Source organism: Oculina patagonica, chromosome 2, assembly GCF_052425735.1.
Source record: "Oculina patagonica isolate OP01 chromosome 2, crgOcupat, whole genome shotgun sequence".
NCBI classification, from domain to species: domain Eukaryota; kingdom Metazoa; phylum Cnidaria; class Anthozoa; order Scleractinia; family Oculinidae; genus Oculina; species Oculina patagonica.
In genome coordinates this window covers 38,633,653-38,654,143 of record NC_135759.1, presented here as the reverse complement: position 1 = coordinate 38,654,143, position 20,491 = coordinate 38,633,653, and the positions used below count along the sequence as shown (strand labels likewise).

Sequence of the window (20,491 nt, the reverse complement as noted above, 5' to 3'; positions counted from 1 at the left end):
TAATGACATAACAACATGGACATAACGACACATTTTTTGCCAATGCCGTTATGCTAACATTTAACGTAAGGGTTTTTCTGCGTCGCGTCACCTTGCCGTTATGTCATGTCGTCGTTAGGAACAGGCTTAAGCGGATATCAAAACGTTGACGTCAACATTCTATTTCTTGCGGATGCGGAAAAAAGTACTTTGGCTTCATTCATGCGTTGGCCTTCATACTTTTATACTTTAATTTCATTTCTTATATTCAAATATGAGGTGTATACAATGAAAACACAAAAGACGAGATGGTCTCAGCTTTCTGCGATGCTTTACTTTGCTACTGGTAGGTCAAACTATTCTCGTTTATTACACCCCGTGTACAACCTTTTCTCATCACCACTACGAATCTTAAATAATATGCGGCTGCTCGCAAACCTTAAGTTTGTAACGAGTTTAGTTTAGAACACTGGAATTTGTGTACAAAACGTTCGCCTAGCGTCGTAATTTTGCATTTGATCCGTAAACCCTTGTCGAAGTTTTACAGTTTTACAAAAAGGCCATTGCAGGACTTGACGTTTGAAATTCTTTTATTGAAAAATAAATTTAAAGTAAAAGTAAAATAAAAGCCAGAATTTCGTGACAAGTGGCGAATGTCCGAGGGTTTATTCTGGCGTTGGACGCAGTCAAATAAGCTGTTTCGGACCGCAACAGAGGATTTCTTACAAAGTTAGATAAAGCTTCTTTGTTTATTATTTACAAAAACTAAAAAAACAACTATCACACAGATTTCCACTCATACGACATAAAACGCTTTGTCAAAATAGTTACATACTTTGCCAAAAAAAAAAAAAAAACAAAAAACAAATTTACCAAACCTAGAAGATAAATACTATGTTTCCATATGCTCGTTAACTTAAACTGAACATGGGATAAAAAAATGTTCTAACACTTATTTTAAAACAACGAGAAAAAGATCTAATTAATCCGAGCAAAAAAGAAAAAGATCTAATATGAACTTAAAATTTAACATCTTTATTATTTACTAAGATCTAATCTGATGGCCACAGCAAAATAATCGCTAAAATAATTATTTTGTTTACAAACCTTGCCCATTCGCTACTCTTACAAGCCTTTAGTTTTTATCGTTTATTTTGATCTACTCAAAGAAGTACACTAGGAAAATTCGATGTGCGATTTTTAATTTCAGCAATAAGCCTCTTGTCCTCAGTGAAGGGACAGTGCAGTCAAAGTGGCATAACCCTCACTGGCACGTCTGGAAATGTCTCTAGTCCAAGTTACCCGTCCAACTATCCAAATCGACAAACGTGCAGATGGATTATAACAGTTCCACAAGGCTACTTAGTTCGTCTGAGTTTTGAGGTTTTCCAACTGGAAACTTGTGCTGTTCCGTCACCAGTTTGTAGCTGCGACCACGTGGAGGTCAGGGATGGAAGAGATGGTAGTTCTAAACAACTGGGAAGATATTGTGGGAACGATCAGCCCTCTCCAGTTCATTCATCTGGGCGATTTATGTGGATGGAGTTTGACACAGATCTAACAGGAAACGAGAAAGGATTTCTTGCGAATTTCATCGCTGTTGGTATGCACCCATCCTTTTCTTTGTATTACTTGTATTTTCTTTTTCGCTTACCTCCACGAGCTCCTAAAACAACCCGTGTTTGTTGCTAGAGATCCTAGAGGACATGGACTTGCTAATTAAAACTCCCTTTAATAATCAACCCACAAGCTACTTTATCAAATAAAGGCGTACTGCTGGCCTGCTACTTACTAGTACACTACTACTTACTTCTTACACTTGTCTTTTTATTGTATTTTAGATGTTAAATTATTGTAAAGCTAAAAAATGCAAAACGGACAAAAGCCTAAACTATTATATATAATTGACAATTACACTACGAGCCCGAGTTTTCTATGAGTAAATAGTCAACGAGGCTCAGCCTATTGCGATTTTGAAATTCTAAGGCATTGCATTTCAAAACTCGCAATTTTATATATACGATTATTTAAGCCAATCTAACGAACTCGCAAAGATCGATCGATCAAACGATCGATCTACGTAAGGTCGTAGGGATGTAATTTGTTTCACACTGGAAGTTCACTGAATAGTGGAGCTTCTTTTATTTTTCAGCAATACCGACAAGTTTGTCAACGAGTGCAGCTGCCCCAGGTAAGGTATTTTCACTGTAATTCATGATTGTAACTTGATCACAGCACGTGATCACGAGCGCCCTAATTGGTTGTGCAGCCTTTTGCATGAGGCTTTGTAAACAGCGTCATGATGTATCATAATGTATCATAGTATTTTCGCTTGATTTTATAAAAGAAATAGAAAATAGTCGCTTCTTGCCTCTCCGGTTCTTTGAAAAAACGTCCGACCTCGTTGGTGATTTTGGGAGGCGACAATCACACCGATAGATGTGCTTTAACCTTTGCAAATATTTATCGATGCATAAATGAAATCCCATAAGTAAGTGTAACTGCGGAAGCATCTCCTTCCAATGATAGCAGCTACAAACATCAAACATTTTTCTTTCTTCTTATCGTCCTAGGCCTTTGCTCAAATCCCAAGCATCCTCCCAGCTGCAGTAACACTTTAAATCCCGTATGTTGTTATAACAATGGCCCATCGTGCTGCCAAAGAGGTGGGAACCGATGCAGTGATGAAACAGAGATCACGAGAGATTACTGCCCAAGATCATCCGACGAGCCAAGCAAAACAGCGTGCTGCTTTGTTGATGGAAAACCATCTTGTTGTAATCAAGGGTAAATGCTTTACTTCTCATTTATTCTGAATCTAAATTTGGCAGGACCATCTGTTTTTACTTCATTGTCTACACTTTAAGCTAATTTAAATTTTTCCAAACTCTTCTTTTTTCTTAAAGGTCGTATTGTCATGGGTGGTTTGGATGGGATATTAGCAATTCTGGATGGTAAGCCTTCTTTTTTATTGATCAAATATTTATATTATTAACTTACAACGTTATAAGGGTCTATTTTACCCGGCGTATGAAGCTCCAGTTTACAAGACAAGTGTGTGATTGTTAGTTTCATCTTTGGATTAGGCTCTTGATGGCCGTCTTTTTAAGAGAGCCGAAATCTGCATGTTTTGAGAAGAAGTGACCTATAATTATTATAATTTTAGTCTTTATTTTAATTTTATTCCACCAGAGAGAGAAAAAGAGTAATAGTAAGAAAAAAAACAGACATGGAAAAGCAAGACCACTATAAAAGGCAACTTTAGACCAAAAATTGTTTAAAATGTACTCTTTTTCGAATAATTGCTATTTTTATCAAATATTAATGACTTATTTTCTCTCTCTTTTTTCTTCTCCAGTATTGGTGCGACTGTTGGAATCCTAATAGCTGTAATTTTACTTGTGCTTGTAATCTGCCTGTGCTGTTGTTTTGGTCCAAAAAATTTAGAGTGGTGTTGTCTTCCTTTTGTTATGTGTTATGAATGCTGCGACCAAACAATCCCGAATTGCCAAGACTGCCCCAGTGGCTGTCGGGACTGCCGCTGTTCATTTTGTGGTGGTAACAGTTGCAAGGGTAGTTCTTGTAAGGGTAGTTGTCGTGATTGTAATTGTTGCGATGGTGACTGTTGCGATGGCGACTGTTGCGATGGCTTTTGTGGCGGTTGTGATTGTGACGGGGGTGGTGACTGCTGTTAAGCGTGGCTAAAACACGGCTGACAGTACCCTCAGCAATGATTTTATATTTGACGTTGATTTTATATTTGTGACTTTCTCCACATTATTTTCGCTTTTTCATTAAATTACGTATTCTTTAATCAAAGAATTTACAACAAGCAAGAAGTCATTGTGAATAAATAAATTGTTTTTGTTCGAATTTTGACTACGTTTTATATTATCACGCTTTTTAAATCACTGTGTCAGAGGCGGTGTCAATTTTATGTTTTGCATTGCATAATTATACTTTGCTTAAATTTTTGCGACCAAAACGGATCAAGCCTCATTAGACTCGTTTTGTGTTCTCCGCCAAACTTTTCCTCGCGTTTCTCGGAAATGTTTGCACCGCACCAAGGATCTTGCCGGAGCTTATCCCAATTTCTGAAGCATTTAGCGACTAAGTATGTTGCCCAAAGAATCTAACACAACGACGCCCGTCCTATTTAATCGAACGTTCAGTAATCGAACCCAATCAAGCGATTGCGTTCGATTGGGTTCGGTAATCGAACGTAATCGAACTGTTTAAAATTTTGGCAATCGAACAAAATCGATTGTTCGATTACCGATCGGTCGACAATCGTACTTAATCGAACGCTCGATTACCGAACTCTTTGCATTTGCATGTTAACCACGTTGTCGGGGAAAATTTCAACTAAAGGTTGAATTACTGCTTATTACTGCTAGCTTTCAAGACTTTCAATGAACCAGAAAATAAATGTCGAAAGCCTCAAGAACGCAAAGCAATATCCAATCTGCAGTAAAAGACGTAAAAGGATATCAAGAATGTCGTTTTAGTGTTGATGTGGGAGCAGAGTTTTGCACTTTTAAGAACGAAGTTCGGTTCCAATGGAAGAGCGTTCAAAGTGACTATTAAACACTAAAGGCCAGTAAGGACATCTTGAGCGGGCTATGCTCTTCTTTTTCTCCACTGCAAAATATGTATAACCGAACAATGACATTCAGTTTGATACGATTTGTACGTTTTTCCCATTTATTCCATTCGGTAATGGTTAATTTTGATTACTCCTGCGTGATTCACTTTCAAGGCGTGGATTCCGATAAAATTGAATCGGATTGAGTTCGATTGAGTTCGATTTTGTTCCATTGGTTCGATTATCAAACTCACAACAAAATATATGTTCGATTTTGTTCGATTACCGAACGCAATCGTTCAATCGTTCGGTTTTCGATACCAATATTATTTTCTGTAAGTTCGATTGTCATCGATTGCCAATATCAATCGGTGATTGATATTGATTGGTATAAATTATATCGCCTCGCAACATAACAATCGCATGGAAAACTGTAATAAAACTCAACGCTTTGAAACTTTGAACAAAAATTTATTACTGATGAAGCCATCACTGCCAAAACGTCTAGGTTTATTCAAAGTTTTTTTTTTAAGTTTTCCATGTAACTGTAAATAACGCTGCACAGAACACATTTATTTATTTTAAGATAACAAAAGTGTCATGCGACATGTCACGCGACCCAAGGTATTAACGAGAGATAATATTGGAAATGAAAAACTGCACTTTTAATATTACATTAAATTAAAATCACTTGATTTCATGGATCTTTAGCTTATGAAATGAAATATGGGATGGCTAAGGCCTCAGAGTTTACCAGCAGGGCTAAAACAATCATGTCGACATGCATGCTTCATTCTTATTCCGTTCAAGCGTGTTTAAGATGCGGCCTGTAGAAGATAGACTCCTGGTGCACATCCTTTCAAAAGTCTTGCAAATTAAACCTTTTCGCCATACAAAGGTTATGGAACTGATGTTCAAGGCAACACTAAAATGGCATATCCCACTACCGGTATGTGTCTCGCAACAACCGATTTACCAAGGTTGCTAAGTTATCGACCACACAGTTTCCAAGCTATCCATTCGTTGACGTCGAAGACAAGAGTGCTTATATTTTATACGTTTGGGTTTCCATTTTTAAATTTTCACCTGAAGCTAATTGACTACAATGAGAACACAAAAGACGGGATGGTCTCAAGCTTCTATTATGGTTTATCTTGCAATTGGTAAGTCAAACAATTCCGCGTATATTAAGATCGTCTAAGCGTATCAACTGATTCTAATTTACCAAGGGTGCTTGAGTTTTAAATGCGCAAACAAAACAAAACAAAAGAAAAACGCAGAGCGGGTGGAAAGGCAGTTTGGTTTGATCTAATCTATTTATATAAAATAATAATTTATGCACAATAAGTTCGTTTAGGTTCGTAATTATAGATTTAAACTTCAAAGTCTTTGTCGAGATTTTATTTGCGAATAGGAATTTTAAACATTTGCTTTCTGTATAACACAACATGCAGAAATTCGGTCGTCGTAAACGTACAAGCTCGCTTTAGATAGGCCATCCTCGTTGTTAATTCTCTGTTATTTGTAAACGAAAACTACAGTTTCATCGACATTTAAGGAATGTTTAGGGCGCTGGCACTTAATTGTCATTTTTCAGTTTTCAAAAAATAAATTTTGAAAAAAACACTGTTTAATTCGCAGCTCTTCCGGTTGTTGTAACAAGTTCGCCCACGACTGCAGTTGACTCAGGTAGGCTATACTTAAAGATAAGATGGCAAGCTCAAGGTTTCTTTCGGCTATTAAAAGTAGATAGAAACTCAAAGCAGCCAAGCCGACTACTTTTTTAGCATAACCCAGCGCGATGTTTTCACCAAAACGTTCTATGTAGTGGTTTATTTTTAGATTTGATTTGTGATTTCGGCAATTTTACTTACGCGCGCTCCAAGGGCAGTCTATCGAGAATAAGCTAGGTCGCCCTTTCGTAGTCGCATGTTCTGAAGTAACTCGTTCCCGAAAAGTTCCGCAAATAAAGACTAAAGGTATTCGAATGATTAAAACGAATCAACGTTACAACCTAAATATTTTATCATGTTCTTCTTGGTTCATGACTCCGTTCAAAGGGATACGTTTGCTCTTGCTGTTTGCCCTTCAGTGTAATCGTGATAAAATGTTATAATGAAAATAAAATTATTAGAGCTCGAGGTTGCTTGGCGATGTATAGATCTAGCAGTTGAAGACTGACACCAAACATTTTTTGTTTATTCAAATCGTCATAGGCCTTTGCTCAAATCCCAAGCATCCGCCCAACTGCAGTGACATTTTGTTTCCCATATGTTGTTATGACAATGGTCCATCGTGTTGCCCAAGAGGTGGGAACCGTTGTAGCGATGAGACAAATACCACAAGAGATTACTGCCCAAGATCATCCGACGAGTCAATTAAAACAGAGTGCTGCTTTGTTGATGGAAAGCCATCTTGTTGTACCCCCGAAAGGTAAATAACATATTTTCTATATTTTCTATCTTAACTTAAACTTTTTGTAAAGCGTATGTCTGTTGTAAAACTCAATATGTGTCAAAGCTTGGATTTATTTCTTGATGACAGTCTGGGTAGAAATCTGACTGGGTAGAAATCAGCAACTTTTAGAAACGTTTATATATCTACTTATCTTCTTTGAAAGTTAATTTCAAGAGAACAGTAAGAAAAGTGATAATATCAATAAGCATATAAACAACAATTAACTTACAATTTGCACGATATTTATCTGTTTAATTATATGCAATGATATTTGACTTGAAAATCTCCACTTTGTCTCTCTGCAGTATTGGTGTGATAGTTGGAATCAGTATTGGAGGTGGAGTTTTCCTCTTGCTCCTGATCTGTCTTTGCTGTTGTTTTCGTAAAAAGATTTTTGAGACAAGTCATGCCGCCTTTGTTATGTGCCCTGAATGCTGTGATCAACAAATTCAGATGTGCAAAAACTGCGTTGGCGACTGTTGGGATTGTCTTCGCAACTGCAGTCGGGACTGCCTTCATGGCTGTAGGGACGGCCTCCGCGGCTGTAACTGCCATGGTTTTAATTGTGGTGATACAATTTTTTGTTGTATCTGTTGTGACAATATATCTTGCACCGTTAACAACTGTTGCGATGGTAACTGTTGTGAAGGCGGCAGTGATTGTAACCCATTGGCCATGTTAGAATGTTTTAAATGCCTAAGTTGCTTTGGTTAAATTTCTTCGCAATCAGCAAAAACAAATGTGCAGTAATTAAACATCGTAGGTATCCCAGGTATTTTCTGATATAAAGTAAACTATGTCGGCGTATTAAGAGATTCTGTCTGTCTGATAATATGAAGAATCCCGCGACAGGACCGAAAATTAGGAAATTTTGTTTTGTTTTGTCAAAAAGACCATATTGATAAATATTTTAAAACAATGGCGGATGAAATTTACACAAAATAGCGCACTACGATGGCTGGAGAAATCGGGATTCTATTGTAATTGTAGTTTTTTGGATAATTCCTGAACAAGCCTGGTAATCGAGCTTCTATGCCACAATAAAAATGTCCAATTGTTCTTTGAGGAATGACTTGTATATCTAAGCGCAAGCAGGAAGTAAAGATGCTACATTCATGCTGAAATGTATGATATATATATAATGTGTGTGAAATATTTAGTGCTTTAGACAAAGCGGGCTTTAGCTACAGTGCAGATATTGGTTTTCGGCATGTTATTGACCTTTCTTTTAATAGGAACATAATATACCTGACCCGGCTTTAGCAGTAACAAGTAAATTCAATATCCGTTGTTTTGTGTAACCTATCAAACAATAATACAAAGCAAGTAGACTGTGTCAACGAATGGTAGCTTTACAAAAGACTATTGCATCAACAGACTACTGCGGTTACAAGCTCCACTGTGCACATAATTTGAACTTCCTGTATAAGATTTTTTATTTACTTATTTTTAGACACATGTAGACAGGATGGGAGCGAAAAAAGGGCTGCCCCCAGTTGTTTACCTCGGTCTTCGCAAGAGCTAGAAATCTTATTGTCTTGATTGCTTTAGTGAATAAATTGGTCTCCAACGTACGACTATCGACCTTCTATTTACATACTTAACTTGACAGAACTGACCCGGTTTCAGCAGTAAATTAATTGAATATTGCTTAGAAAACAATAGCTAACTTAAACCCTTTGTTACACAGAACAACTTCGAAAGTTCCAAATTCATAATCAGTAGATAGTGTTTATGGATTACTTGTGGGAATTGCACTAAAATTATACAGTATTGCCATTCTTTTCCGTAATATCCTGAATGTTAGGTTTTGCATCATAAGATTTATAGGCGCACATCAAAGGACAAAGACGCACATCAATTTACCTAACACATAAATGATATTCCACAGAGAAAATTCTAGATGTCTGTTTTGCGTTTGAAGGAATTCAGCGTCATAATGACACCAGGGGGCCGGTATATTTATTGTTTCATTAAAGAAAGATATAAAACGAGTAAAATGCCTTTTAAAATTCCCCTATACTGCTCGTTAAGCTCCCTTGATCATCAGTAAAGCTTTATTCGTTCGTTCGTTTGTTTGCTTGTTAGTTTTTCATAATGTTTACTGACTTAGATTAAAGCAAAAGATCTTCTTAAATTATGTCTGGACCTGACTGTTGTTTTTTGTAGCTTCAGGGCAAGCATAGTTCGATCAGCGTGTTACTGACCTCTCTTTTGTGAACAATATTAATAACGGAACTAACTAACGGTTAAAACCATCTTTATGGTCCTTTTCCTCCACAAAACACTTTGAAATAGCACAAAAAATACAGAGCCAAATATAACATTAATAAAATCTTTCGGGTTTCGGCTGGATTGTTCGCTTGAAGCGCTTGAAGACTTAACAGACATGGCCGTAGTATGTTTCAGACGAACCCAACCTTATTTGACAATAAACAACGCTTTCTCAAATAATAATACAGACTTAGACAAAAACAAATTGTATCAATCACTGATTCCATTCAAATATAAAACGTTGCTGGCTAACACAAAAGGCTATTGAAATCAATAGAGTCTACTGTGCTTGCAAGCTTTTATTTATGCGCATGATTTGAACCTCCTGTCTCAGATGGTTGATCTTCTTAGACAGTGTAGATCAGTCACCTGTTATCGCAGAAACAGATAGGATGGGCTATTCACCAGTTGTTTATCTCGCTTTTGGTAAGAGTATTTCTTTGTTACCGTTACCTATTAACATAAAATTTCTAGGTGGTAGGATATTTCTAAACTGCAGTCACACACGTCGTTCAAAGGTCTTTGGATAGATTTTCGTTGTTGTATTACTGTTAAATTCTGCCACTAAACAACTAATTGAAATCCGATCAATATATCGAGTTATTTTAATACTTTCACTTGGGGTTTCTGTTTGTATTCGAGGACACTGAAAGCAATAAGAATTTATTCTCAGTCGAGGAATGAGCTCTCAAAAAGTTCTTTTTTTCATTCCACATTTGTTATGCTTGCTCAGTGATAAGCATGTAAGCTGCACAACTGCACTACTGTATCAACTTATAAAAGTTCGTGCAGGATTTTTTTTTCACTTGTTGGACCTCTGGAAGGTTTCTTTTTTTTCTTTTTATGAGATAGTAACCGTTAATTTGAACTGCATGTCGCTTTCTTCTACAAATATTTTTTTAAGTTTCAGTATTCCACGATATCATCATGTCGTCCGTACTTTGAGCTCCCGGCTTTTTCGGATTGTTCTATATCGCGACGCCTCACTTTTTGTTCGATAATTTAGTGATATTCGATTGGAATTAACTTCTTACAGAGCATTTGTTGATTCAAGACAGCATTAATGCGAAGCTGTAAAAAAAAATCTAAAAAAAAAACAAGCAAGCAGAATACAGTTTTAGAACCACAAAATATTCAGATTATGTGTCTTTTGCATAAGGCATAAAGCCTGGTTTTCACTAGCGACGCAAGCACAAGCGCAAGCATAAGCGCAATCACGCAAAAAGGACAAATTTTGATCCTTGGCAAGCATAAAACTGCAATGCGCTTGCGCGTGTGCTTTTGCTTGAGTCGAAGCCGTTTTCACGGTGAAATAAGAGCTGTTATTCTTGCGCTTGTGCTTGCGCTTGCGCTTGTGCTTGTGCTTGCGTCGCTAGTGAAAACCAGGCTTATCTGTTTCTGTGCAGAAAATGATCTCCAGCTACAGCTGCCGTCTAATTTGTTTTTTTTTTAGACATCAACCGATATACACTGCATGTATTGTGTTGGATCCTTAGACGGTTTCCTCTGTTCATCGTTAAGTCGTATTTATTTCAATGTAATCGTTTTCTTATATCGTCCACATTTCAAGTTCTTCTAGATCGTAGATCGTTCTAGAATTATTGGGTTGTTCAGAAGTATAATTTACGCGGCATAAATATTTGCATACTAAGATAGTTCCACAGTTAACCGACTACAGCGACTAGCCTGCGTGCAGTCTAGGCGACAATAAGTAAACTTCTATAATTTAGCCAACAGAGATATTAAGTCCAGTGTTCTTCCTAAAATTAACTGCTTATCGATGCTAAGTCAACAACAGGACATAACTTAAGAATATTTGCGTTAGCGTAGAAATGTTTTTCACTTTTAATGAAATCAGCGGTTTCGAGCCGAAGATTAAATGATTGAAAATTTGATAGAAGTACAGTATCTGCCATTCAGTTGAACTCAAAAATTTCATAGGTAAAACATGCTTCCATAATGACAGACTGTTCCATTGATTGCCCGATGGCAAATGGCTTATGACGTCGACAGAAGCGGTAAAACAAGCTCTCACGGTTGATTGCATGACTGAACTTTCTATGACAGAGTTTATTCTATACATTCGAGTCACCTGTTCACCTTAGATTGTTTATCTTACTTTTGGTAAGAGCATTTCTATACAGCCTATAAGCTTTAGGTTTGCCTGTTGTAGAGATTTTGGTTTATGTTAACAGTTACTGGAGGCCTAAGTATTACATTGCGCATGCTAACTGCGCAGAATTTAACGCGTGATTAGCGCACACACGTAAACAAAATAGCGGCATTTTCTATATAGCTAAGTCCACGAGGGAGATAAATTGTAGTTTGCTCTTAAACGAGTAAAGGGAAAAATGATATAAGCTGAATGCAGACACAAAACTGTTTTACTCGAGGACGCAAATGATTTTTGCAATTTTTACCATAAGTTACATATTACATGGCACCTCATGCTCGAGACTCTTTACCGAACATGTTTTTGTTTTAAAATATTCCTTTAAAAAAACTTCGCTGCGACCAACCGAAACTTCGCTTCCACCTACCGCAAAATGTAATATTGGGAATGGACAGATGAAATAACGCACGTAATTAGTACCAGAACATGCATAAATTGTGTAAGACTGGCCAGGCACCATAGCTCTTTTGCGAGCACCGTGACCTATCTTTTTAATTTTATTTTTCGAAACAGTGCTTAGTAGTCGGAAAATTCATGGAAAGTTTCAAAAAGAAACTGTCGTCAACTTGAATTTCTAAGGAATCAACTTTACAACTAACTATAAATTTTTGAAATCAACTCGTGGTGCAAAGTTCTAAATTCACTCAAGGCCTAAACAAAATTAATTTGTTCGAACATTTTGTAATCAATCTACCTTTGTTTTCAAGTTTGGCATGCATTATTTACCGATACATTGGCACTGGAGTGGGGAGAGAGAGGGCGGGGAGGCGCGCGGGGGGGGGGGGGGGGGGTGGCTACGAAGAATTACACGACGTAAGGGAAAGGTATGGATAAGAAGTTTGGACGAAATTATTTGGAGGAGGGAGGGTTGCTTGTTACAAAAAATTTTGTCTTAATAAAGAAGCCAAATGAAATTCAGTGTGTACCATGTGGAAATAGAAACAAAATGCTTTGAGGAACTATTTGAAATTACTTAATGAATTACATCAAAGCAACAACAATATTATAAGTTGCACAAAAAATGACATATCAATAACTTAACATTGAGGCCAGCAATTGGACACGCAAAATTTTAAACCTACGTCTGCCTAGTTTGTATAAACCGGTCCTTTTTATCTTTTAGCTTTAACTCTGTTCTCCTCAGTGAGAGGACAGTGTAGCTCAAGTGGCACTACTCTCACTGGCTCGTCTGGAAGTTTTTCCAGTCCAAACTACCCGTCAAACTACCCAAACAGGGAGACGTGTAGATGGATTATAACAGTTCCCCAAGGCCACATAGTACTTCTGAGTTTTCAGTCTTTTCACTTGGAAAGTTGTTTTAGACCGTCGCCAGATTGCAGCTGTGACTACCTTGAGGTGCGGGATGGAACAACTGGCAGCTCTGAACTACTGGGAAGGTATTGTGGGAAGGAATATGCCGCTGCAGTTCAATCATCTGGGCGATCCATGTGGATAGAGTTTGACACAGATCTCTTCAGTAACGAGAAGGGCTTTTTTGTGAAGTACACTGCTGTTGGTAGGTAGTTCCCTACTATAAGCATAGCCAATCTAATACGTAAAGGTGGTACAGTAACTCGAATTCCCGATATCTCGAACCTTTTTTCGATTTCCTTTGGCGGTCTTGAAGGTTCAAGTTAGCGGGATTCAACTGTATTTTAATTAGTTGTACACCGGACCTTTGCCTAATGCAATTTAAGAGAGACAATTGTAGATCCGGTCCCTCACTTTTGAATTTATAATTTTCATAGTGCACCGATATACATGTATTGAGAAGGCGCGAAGGAACTTAATCACAATAGAGAGCTTAAGCAAACTACGACGGCAACGGCAACGAGAATGTCACCAAACAAAATTTCAATATACATATTAATAGCTCTACACGTGTGTTTTCAATCTTGGTTCAGTTGTTAACTGCTCTCTACGCAACAACTACGTGAAATGAACAAATTCGGCGTATTTTGGAGAGGATGAACCACGACGGCTTTTTATATTTGAGGTACGGTTAAACGTGCTCTTTACATTTCCAGATTGAGGAAGCTTTTAAACCTATAGATACACTAAATACATCTGGATAATCTCGAAATTCTCTAGTTAAATCTAAATTCATTTTTCACTAGGCGTTGTCCTCGGCGTTACAGTTAAAGCTGATTTCCAGTCCGTACCGCGCAGACTCAGGATTTTTTTCGTTTTTGTTTTGAATTCGTTAAAACGTTACACTTCGGTAATAGCATACATGAAGAGTTTAAGTCCGCCAGTACGGTTCGTTTCGTTCAAGAATTTCCGATGAGCTGAAACGTCGGTTTGAAATACGGCTTCGAGGTTCTCCTACTCCTTATTATTGTTTTGCAAGGATATCTGTCTCTAATAATAAAGAAAAAGGTACATGTGTAAGTTTATCATAGAATTTTTAACTTTGCTAGTAAACATTCCTTCGAGTGAGACTCACATAAACATTGCAAGCGGAGAATGCGCAGTACGGACTGGAATTCATCTTTAACCGTCATCAATGCAAAGATAAATATGGCATTCATATTTAGTTATTATGTTATTGTTACCTGCCAAACTAGTTTCCGTCTATTTTTTTTTTAGATGTTAGTCAATGTCCTAATAATGGCGTATTGCGTGGTGCAAATGGCAGCTTCACCAGTCCAGGGTTTCCCTTGACCTACCCAGTTAGTGTCACGTGCACATGGATAATAGAGGTTCCTGAAGGCTATCAAGTGCAACTTACATTCACCACTTTTCAACTGGGGTATTGTGTCGTGTTGGTTTGTGCATATGTGACCATGTTCAAGTGAGAGATGGCCAATCTGCTAGTTCGAAAGAGTTAAAGACGCTTTGTGGAGACGAGCAACCCCCCACACTGCGATCCTCGGGGCGATATATGTGGGTGAAGTTCGACAGTGACTCCAAAACAGCAAGCAGCGGATTTAATGCTACCTTCAAAGCTGTTCGTAAGTACAGGCAATAATTTATTTATTATATTTAGGTAAGGGTTTCAAAGCAAATGCGGCACACCTACCTGAAAATTCTCAGAGTAGCCCCACCCTCCGGTCTACAAGTCATAGAAATGCTTGCTACAACTCCCTTGATTTAAAACAAGTACGCGTTGGAGGTGATAAATTGCAAATCATATTAAATATAATGGTTACGTAAAAGGCAGCGTAGGAGAATACGTGACCAAGCGGTTAGGGCGCTGGACTTATAATTCGGAGGTGCCGGGCTCAAATCTTTCTCCCTATCATTAGATGGATGTGTGTTTAGTCGTCCCAGATTCACCCCCCTCAACGGTTCTGTTCTATATGCGATATTTGTTTATTTCTTTACAGCATCCTTTATTAGCACACAAGTGCTTAGTACTATGACACTCAAATAAAAGTGATTTATATATTTTGTTACGGATGGAAGAGTCATAAAGGGCCTTTTTGGACCCTTTAATGAATCAAACAGCCATTCAATCGTAAGGTTGTAAAGTTAATTTATTTCACAGTAGTAACTACCGTAAATGATTGGCCGGGGGGTCCTAGGGGAGGCGTTAAATAGATAATGAAGCTTTTATAAAGAGAGGCGTTTATTTCAATTTAACATTAACCCTATTCAGACTTTGAACATTTATAACTTTTTTAAGATTTTACTAAACGCTGTCAAACTTTCTGAGTTTTCCTAAAATTTATTTGGCAACAACTTGGAAGGGTTGGATGATGTGTTAGGAACTAGACATCACCATTGCAACGGCATTTTGACAGGCATGTTTTCCCAAACTTGTAATTTTGCGTGTTTTTGTTAATAAAAAGTCAACTTAAATGGAATTATTTTTACATTTTTACGGGTTAAAAGCACATATTTATTTATTTTGAGTACTTTGCAGTGATTCTGAGTGTTTTTCTGTCATTTTGGAAAAAATTTGAAATCCGGTCTGAATAGGGTTAATGGCGTTCTTTTTTTATATAGCAACACCTGGTTCTTCAACAAGTTTGCCCACTACGCATACAACAGCAGTCCCTGGTAAGCTATACAATTATTCAATAACCATCGGAGCTTCTATTACAAATATTAGATGATAGAACATTTAAAAAAGAAAAATTAGCGATAAGAGTTTTGCACAACGCTTCGATGCCGCTATGACATCATTTTCAAGTAAAGTGAAACATTAGTTAATTCAAACAGTCTAATATTAAATGCGGTGAAATGTGTGAGGTGATTACGCACGTACATTTGTCTAAACAAATAATTTTGCACGGATTGAATGCGATTGACTGTTGAGGCTTGATTTCTTCTTCCTGAGCAAACACATTTCATAGATTGGTAAGGTCACCAATAGTATTAATGCCGTGGTCGCTTTCCAATTGCTGAAAACCTACGCCGGCATCGCACAGATCACTCGGCATCACACAGATCACATTTGTAACTGTACACTACGCATTTTTGTTTAATTAAAGGAAATTTGAATCTATTATTTTGTTACTTCACTTGGAAATGATGTTATGGCGACATCGAAACGTCGTGCAAAACTCTCATCACTAGTAACTACTAAAGATGGTATGTTTTATTCTGAAATGTTTGTCCAAATTAAATCTCATTCAAATGATGACAAAACCATTTTTATATGTATTCTTGTTTTCTTTTTACAAAGAAAAAAAATATGGTCACTTTTTATTTACATAAATGTTTATGTTCTCTCAAACTCTGTCTCGCTTTTTCATCAGCCGACCTAACAATATGAATAAACTATCGATATGAAGAGAAACGGATCACAACTTGCTATCATGGTGTAGCTCCTGTTTGTGTGTTCCCAGTGAGTTCTTTTAACAAGCTAATTTGCCCACGACTGGAGCTATCTCGCAATCAAGTCTACTAGTTGTTTTAAATGAGAAAACAGGGCCACGAAAAAAAGTTATTTTTTTCTAAAACTAAAACTTCACCTAACGTTAAAGTAATCGTCATAACAAAGTCAACAAAAAGCATGCATTTTTCCTGCTTATCATCACAGGCCTCTGCACAAATCCCAAGCACCCGCCGAGCTGCAATAACGCTACGCATCCCATATGTTGTTATGACAATGGGCCATCGTGTTGCCAAATACTTGGAAGCCGTTGTAACGATGGGAAAACCACAAGAGATTACTGCCCAAGATCATCCGATGAGCCAGACAAAATAAGATGCTGCTTTGTTGACGAAACGCCATCTTGTTGTAGCTATGAGTAATTGTTTTTCTTGCAATTTATGTTTTTTAGTTCTTTCTCTTTTTATATATGTAGATTTACCGTGTTTGGAATTCGCGCTTTTAAAAAAAGTGCGCTTAATGAGAAAGCCTCATAAATCTATACATTTTCTGAAAGTTTAATTAACGTAGAACACGACCATATATTTCAAAATGTCTAGTAAGACAACCCTAAATAAATAATTGGAAAATAAGCCAAAATTACTATTCTACATTTATCGAGTTTGTTTCGGCGCGTGAATTTTCGGAGCCAGGCGACTTACCTGGAAACTGTATTCTTACAGACTGTCTTCGACCCTCCCTCCAAAACGGTGTTGGCGATTTTACAAACATGCATCGCTAGGTTTCATTCAACACCCGTCTTGAGGAGGCTCACAACAGTTTCCAGCACTTTTCAGCTCTTATTCTTTGATGGGTCAGTGCTACAAACACTTATTAGTTACCACTACAAAAATGGTATCAAACAAATGCCAGTCATTAATATACAAATTGTGGTTATTTTCTTGATGTCGCAGATAACCATAGCAACGGAGCAACGGTATTATCTGTTAAAAACATCCTTAATTTAAGCTTTAAGAGCTTGACACTCAAAGACGAGACCGGTGAACCCCATTTTTTATTATTGAATAATATATATATATATACAACTTTTTTCAAATTAAAAAGAAATTATCTGGAGCGGTTTTAGAGCCACCTTAAATTTTCCTTACAAGATGTGTAAATTGAGGTGTACTGATGCCTTAATTTAGGTAGTTTAATTACCATACTCATGTAACTCTTCTCTTCTTAAAGGTGGAAGTCCTATTGTCATAAATCGTTTGGCTGGGAAGTTGGCAAAACAAAATGGTAAGTTTACTTCTCATTAATCAAATTTTATTAACGAGTTCAACTCCTCAGTCATGCTTGTAAATTGCCAACTGGTCGGCCTCCCATTAGTTGGGATTTTTAAGCTCATTATGTTTATTAAAAAATATTTGTTTCGCGTCATTTTGTGTGGCAAGCCCAAGACCTAGCTTGGCTAAGCTAAGTGCATTGACCACTATAAACAACATTTACATAACATAACATTCCCTTTAAGATTTACTTAGGAGTGCTGACCATGTGGATTGGAGGCCCGGTGGCCTAATACATACATGTACATACATACATTTTATTTCACGTCCCCACAGGCTTTTCAGTAAAATATTTAAATATTTAAAATTAATAGTTAGTGTGCCGGACTTCCGGAAAAACTCTGGAAGTATGGCCCGCATGGCCCGAGGTTTCCCCTCTTTTACATTTCCATTAATAACTTTCATGGTCACACAAGTATTTACCCATAAACTACCCGAGAGCAAATGTCATCGATGTTGCATGACATGCAACATCGATCTAGAACAACTTTTTCGAGTTTCGTACAGGAACAACAATCTAAGAAGAAATATAGTTTTGATCATATGATCGTATTTCATCAAACAGTATTAAAATATTATTGTTATTGCTGTTCATGATATAGCTTTAAGGTTTTAGGCTATTTATTTTTGGAAATAAATAACTTTATGCAGCCTGTGACATGTATAAGCATCTCCCAGCTTCCCTCGTAAGAGCATACGGGATGTTCTTTACATGTCCTTACATAGAATTGAGGCAACCGTCCCCAATCCTCTTTCACTCGAGGGACTGATTTCTGTTTGTTGTACTAGCAGGGGCGGCGCAACGTACAGAAGTTTATTGAGTATTCTTTAGGTGACTTGTTTTTTCACAATGTAGCACCCAATGCAGTGCTATTTTTATTCGTTTAGCCATTTATTTAATCTTAATTTTACTTGAATGATATTTGGTATGTCGCACGGTTTATTTAGGTGATTTAATTTTGACTGTGTAGCACCCAAAGCATTGCTATATCGTAATTTAGTCATTTATTTAAACATATTTCCTATCTGTCTACTCTACTATACAGATGCTTTCCTTGTTTGTGTTGCTTTGGCTTCGGGTGGGGCTGGGCTTTCACTCGTTCCTTGTACGGGCTTTTCCCTCAAATTGCTGGTTTGATATTTTTTATGTTTTTTGCTCTTTCAGTCAATTTTATGTTAATAAACGGCCACCCCTGTGGCCAGAAGATCCAAAATGGGTATTTTTAATTTGTCCCAGCAAACAGAGCTTAGCCAAAGCAACACAGTCAACACACACTGGTGCTTCGAATAAGTAGTAAATAATTATGAAGGAACAAAGATGCATAATTAAATAGCTACTAAGTAAAAAAGAACTAAACCCAGTGTAGTCTCATTCTTTTTATTTTAGAGATTTACAACATCTCTGACAATAAGATTAGGCTTTTGAGTGCTGTCTTTTCAAAAGAGAGACGAAGTCAACGGGTTTTGTTAGAAATGGTGCCTTTTTGGTCGTATTAACAATTTCAGTTCATTGCACTCAAAAAAGAAAAATTCACATCAAGATAGTTAACTTATTTTCAGGGTAATTGTTATAATATTAATTGACTCTACCTATTACTGACTCATTTATTTTTTTTTTCCTTTTCTCTAGTGTTGGTACGACAATTGGTGTCATTATATTAATTATTGTAGGTGTTATTGTTGTTTTGCTTTATGGGTGTAGGTAGTGCTGTGATACAGCATTTCATACACGGGGGGGGGGGGGGGGGGTGGATGGAGAGAAACTGCCTTTGTAGTAATAAATGGATGGAGAGAAACTGCCTTTGTGAAACGACTTAGAAGTTGTCGGGCGACCGAGTGTGCGCTGTAGCAGACTAATGGTTGCTAAAGGCATAGTGAATCGCTTGACGAAGTTCTTTGTCCAGTTCGCATTTTTTGGTCTTCACCGTGCACAAAACGCAATAGCTGTTTACTTCTGTCTACGGAACTAACCAATCGAAACGTCCATTATACGTATTTATTCATATTGTTTAAAACAAAAAAGATTGTGTACATGTACAGTCGTAAACATTTAAATATATTTTCATTTTTCTTGCTCCTTTGAAGTTTGCCGGGCTTCGCAACCATTTTCTTCTATGTCCTCTATTGCTGAGTTGCAGCTGACGTCGCGGCGGGCATGCTTATGGACAAGAAGAAAGTTTTTCCCTTCGCTGGGAACTGAACCCTTTTTATCATGAAAATTTCATGAAAACATTTTTTATTGTTTTGCCAAATAAAATGGCCGCTTTGTCATGTAGTTGCAAGCCAAGAAGAACAATGCTAAAGTGAAAAGAAAAAAAAAGGAATTGCGGCTACCGGTCTGGCAAAAGTAAGGTTTTGCGAACTCTACCGATTAAAAAGAATTGCAAATTAATGGCTCCGAGATGATGCCACTTTTTGGTTGTTGAATGTCAACTTTGACAATTTTTCACCTGATATTCCACGCCACCTAGATATTTCTCAGTGACAAGAAACAGCACATGAGAAATCCGGTGTAAAACATCAAGCACAAAATTTTGATTGAAAAGTGCCGGCTTTTTCTTTCCAATCCCACCCCTGTAAGCAGCGACACGCTAGGACATTGGGGGGGGGGGGGGGTACTATAGTAGCAATAAATCATGATTGTAAAAAAATAATAATAATCACATGTCATTAGACTGTACAAAGCCCACTTTGTTCGGTTATTTTTAACGTAACTCCAGGAAAAGAATCGGGAGAGAACTGGACGCCAGCGCAAATCGGGCGGCGTAGGGGGTTGCTTCCACTCCCTCGTGCTTGGTATTCGAGTTTGCGTTAAAAAAAGTCTAATGCGTCATTCAATCACGGTAATTTAATTACCGCAATAGAGTTGCGGTGACGTTAATTTTAAGCTCTATAATCCTTTCGTTATC

General features: G+C 37.3%; 1 protein-coding gene and 1 pseudogene across 2 annotated transcripts in view; both read left to right on the top strand.

Annotated features, from left to right (window-relative positions):
• The first annotated feature begins 263 nt into the window (after positions 1-263).
• On the top strand, positions 264-3,674 carry LOC144642360 (uncharacterized). The gene is made up of 6 exons (XM_078501325.1): positions 264-325; positions 1,190-1,582; positions 2,132-2,170; positions 2,553-2,766; positions 2,886-2,933; positions 3,338-3,674. Exons 1-6 carry the CDS (start codon positions 268-270, stop codon positions 3,672-3,674), a joined length of 1,089 nt encoding a protein of 362 aa, XP_078357451.1. The 5' UTR covers positions 264-267.
• Positions 3,675-9,630: 5,956 nt separating this feature from the next.
• Positions 9,631-20,491, top strand: part of LOC144644645 (bone morphogenetic protein 1-like) — a 30,422-nt pseudogene continuing 19,561 nt past the window's right edge. The window contains exon 1 of the transcript XR_013569159.1: positions 9,631-9,721. The product of XR_013569159.1 is annotated as a bone morphogenetic protein 1-like (transcript). The remainder of the gene's footprint in view (positions 9,722-20,491) is intronic.

Excerpts from the sequence above, each read along its gene's own strand:
- LOC144642360 (XM_078501325.1), top strand. The coding sequence starts at position 268 with ATGAAAACACAAAAGACGAGATGGTCTCAGCTTTCTGCGATGCTTTAC. Across the intron at positions 1,583-2,131 it reads TGCGAATTTCATCGCTGTTG|CAATACCGACAAGTTTGTCA; the intron begins GTATGCACCCAT and ends TTTATTTTTCAG. Across the intron at positions 2,171-2,552 it reads AACGAGTGCAGCTGCCCCAG|GCCTTTGCTCAAATCCCAAG; the intron begins GTAAGGTATTTT and ends TTATCGTCCTAG.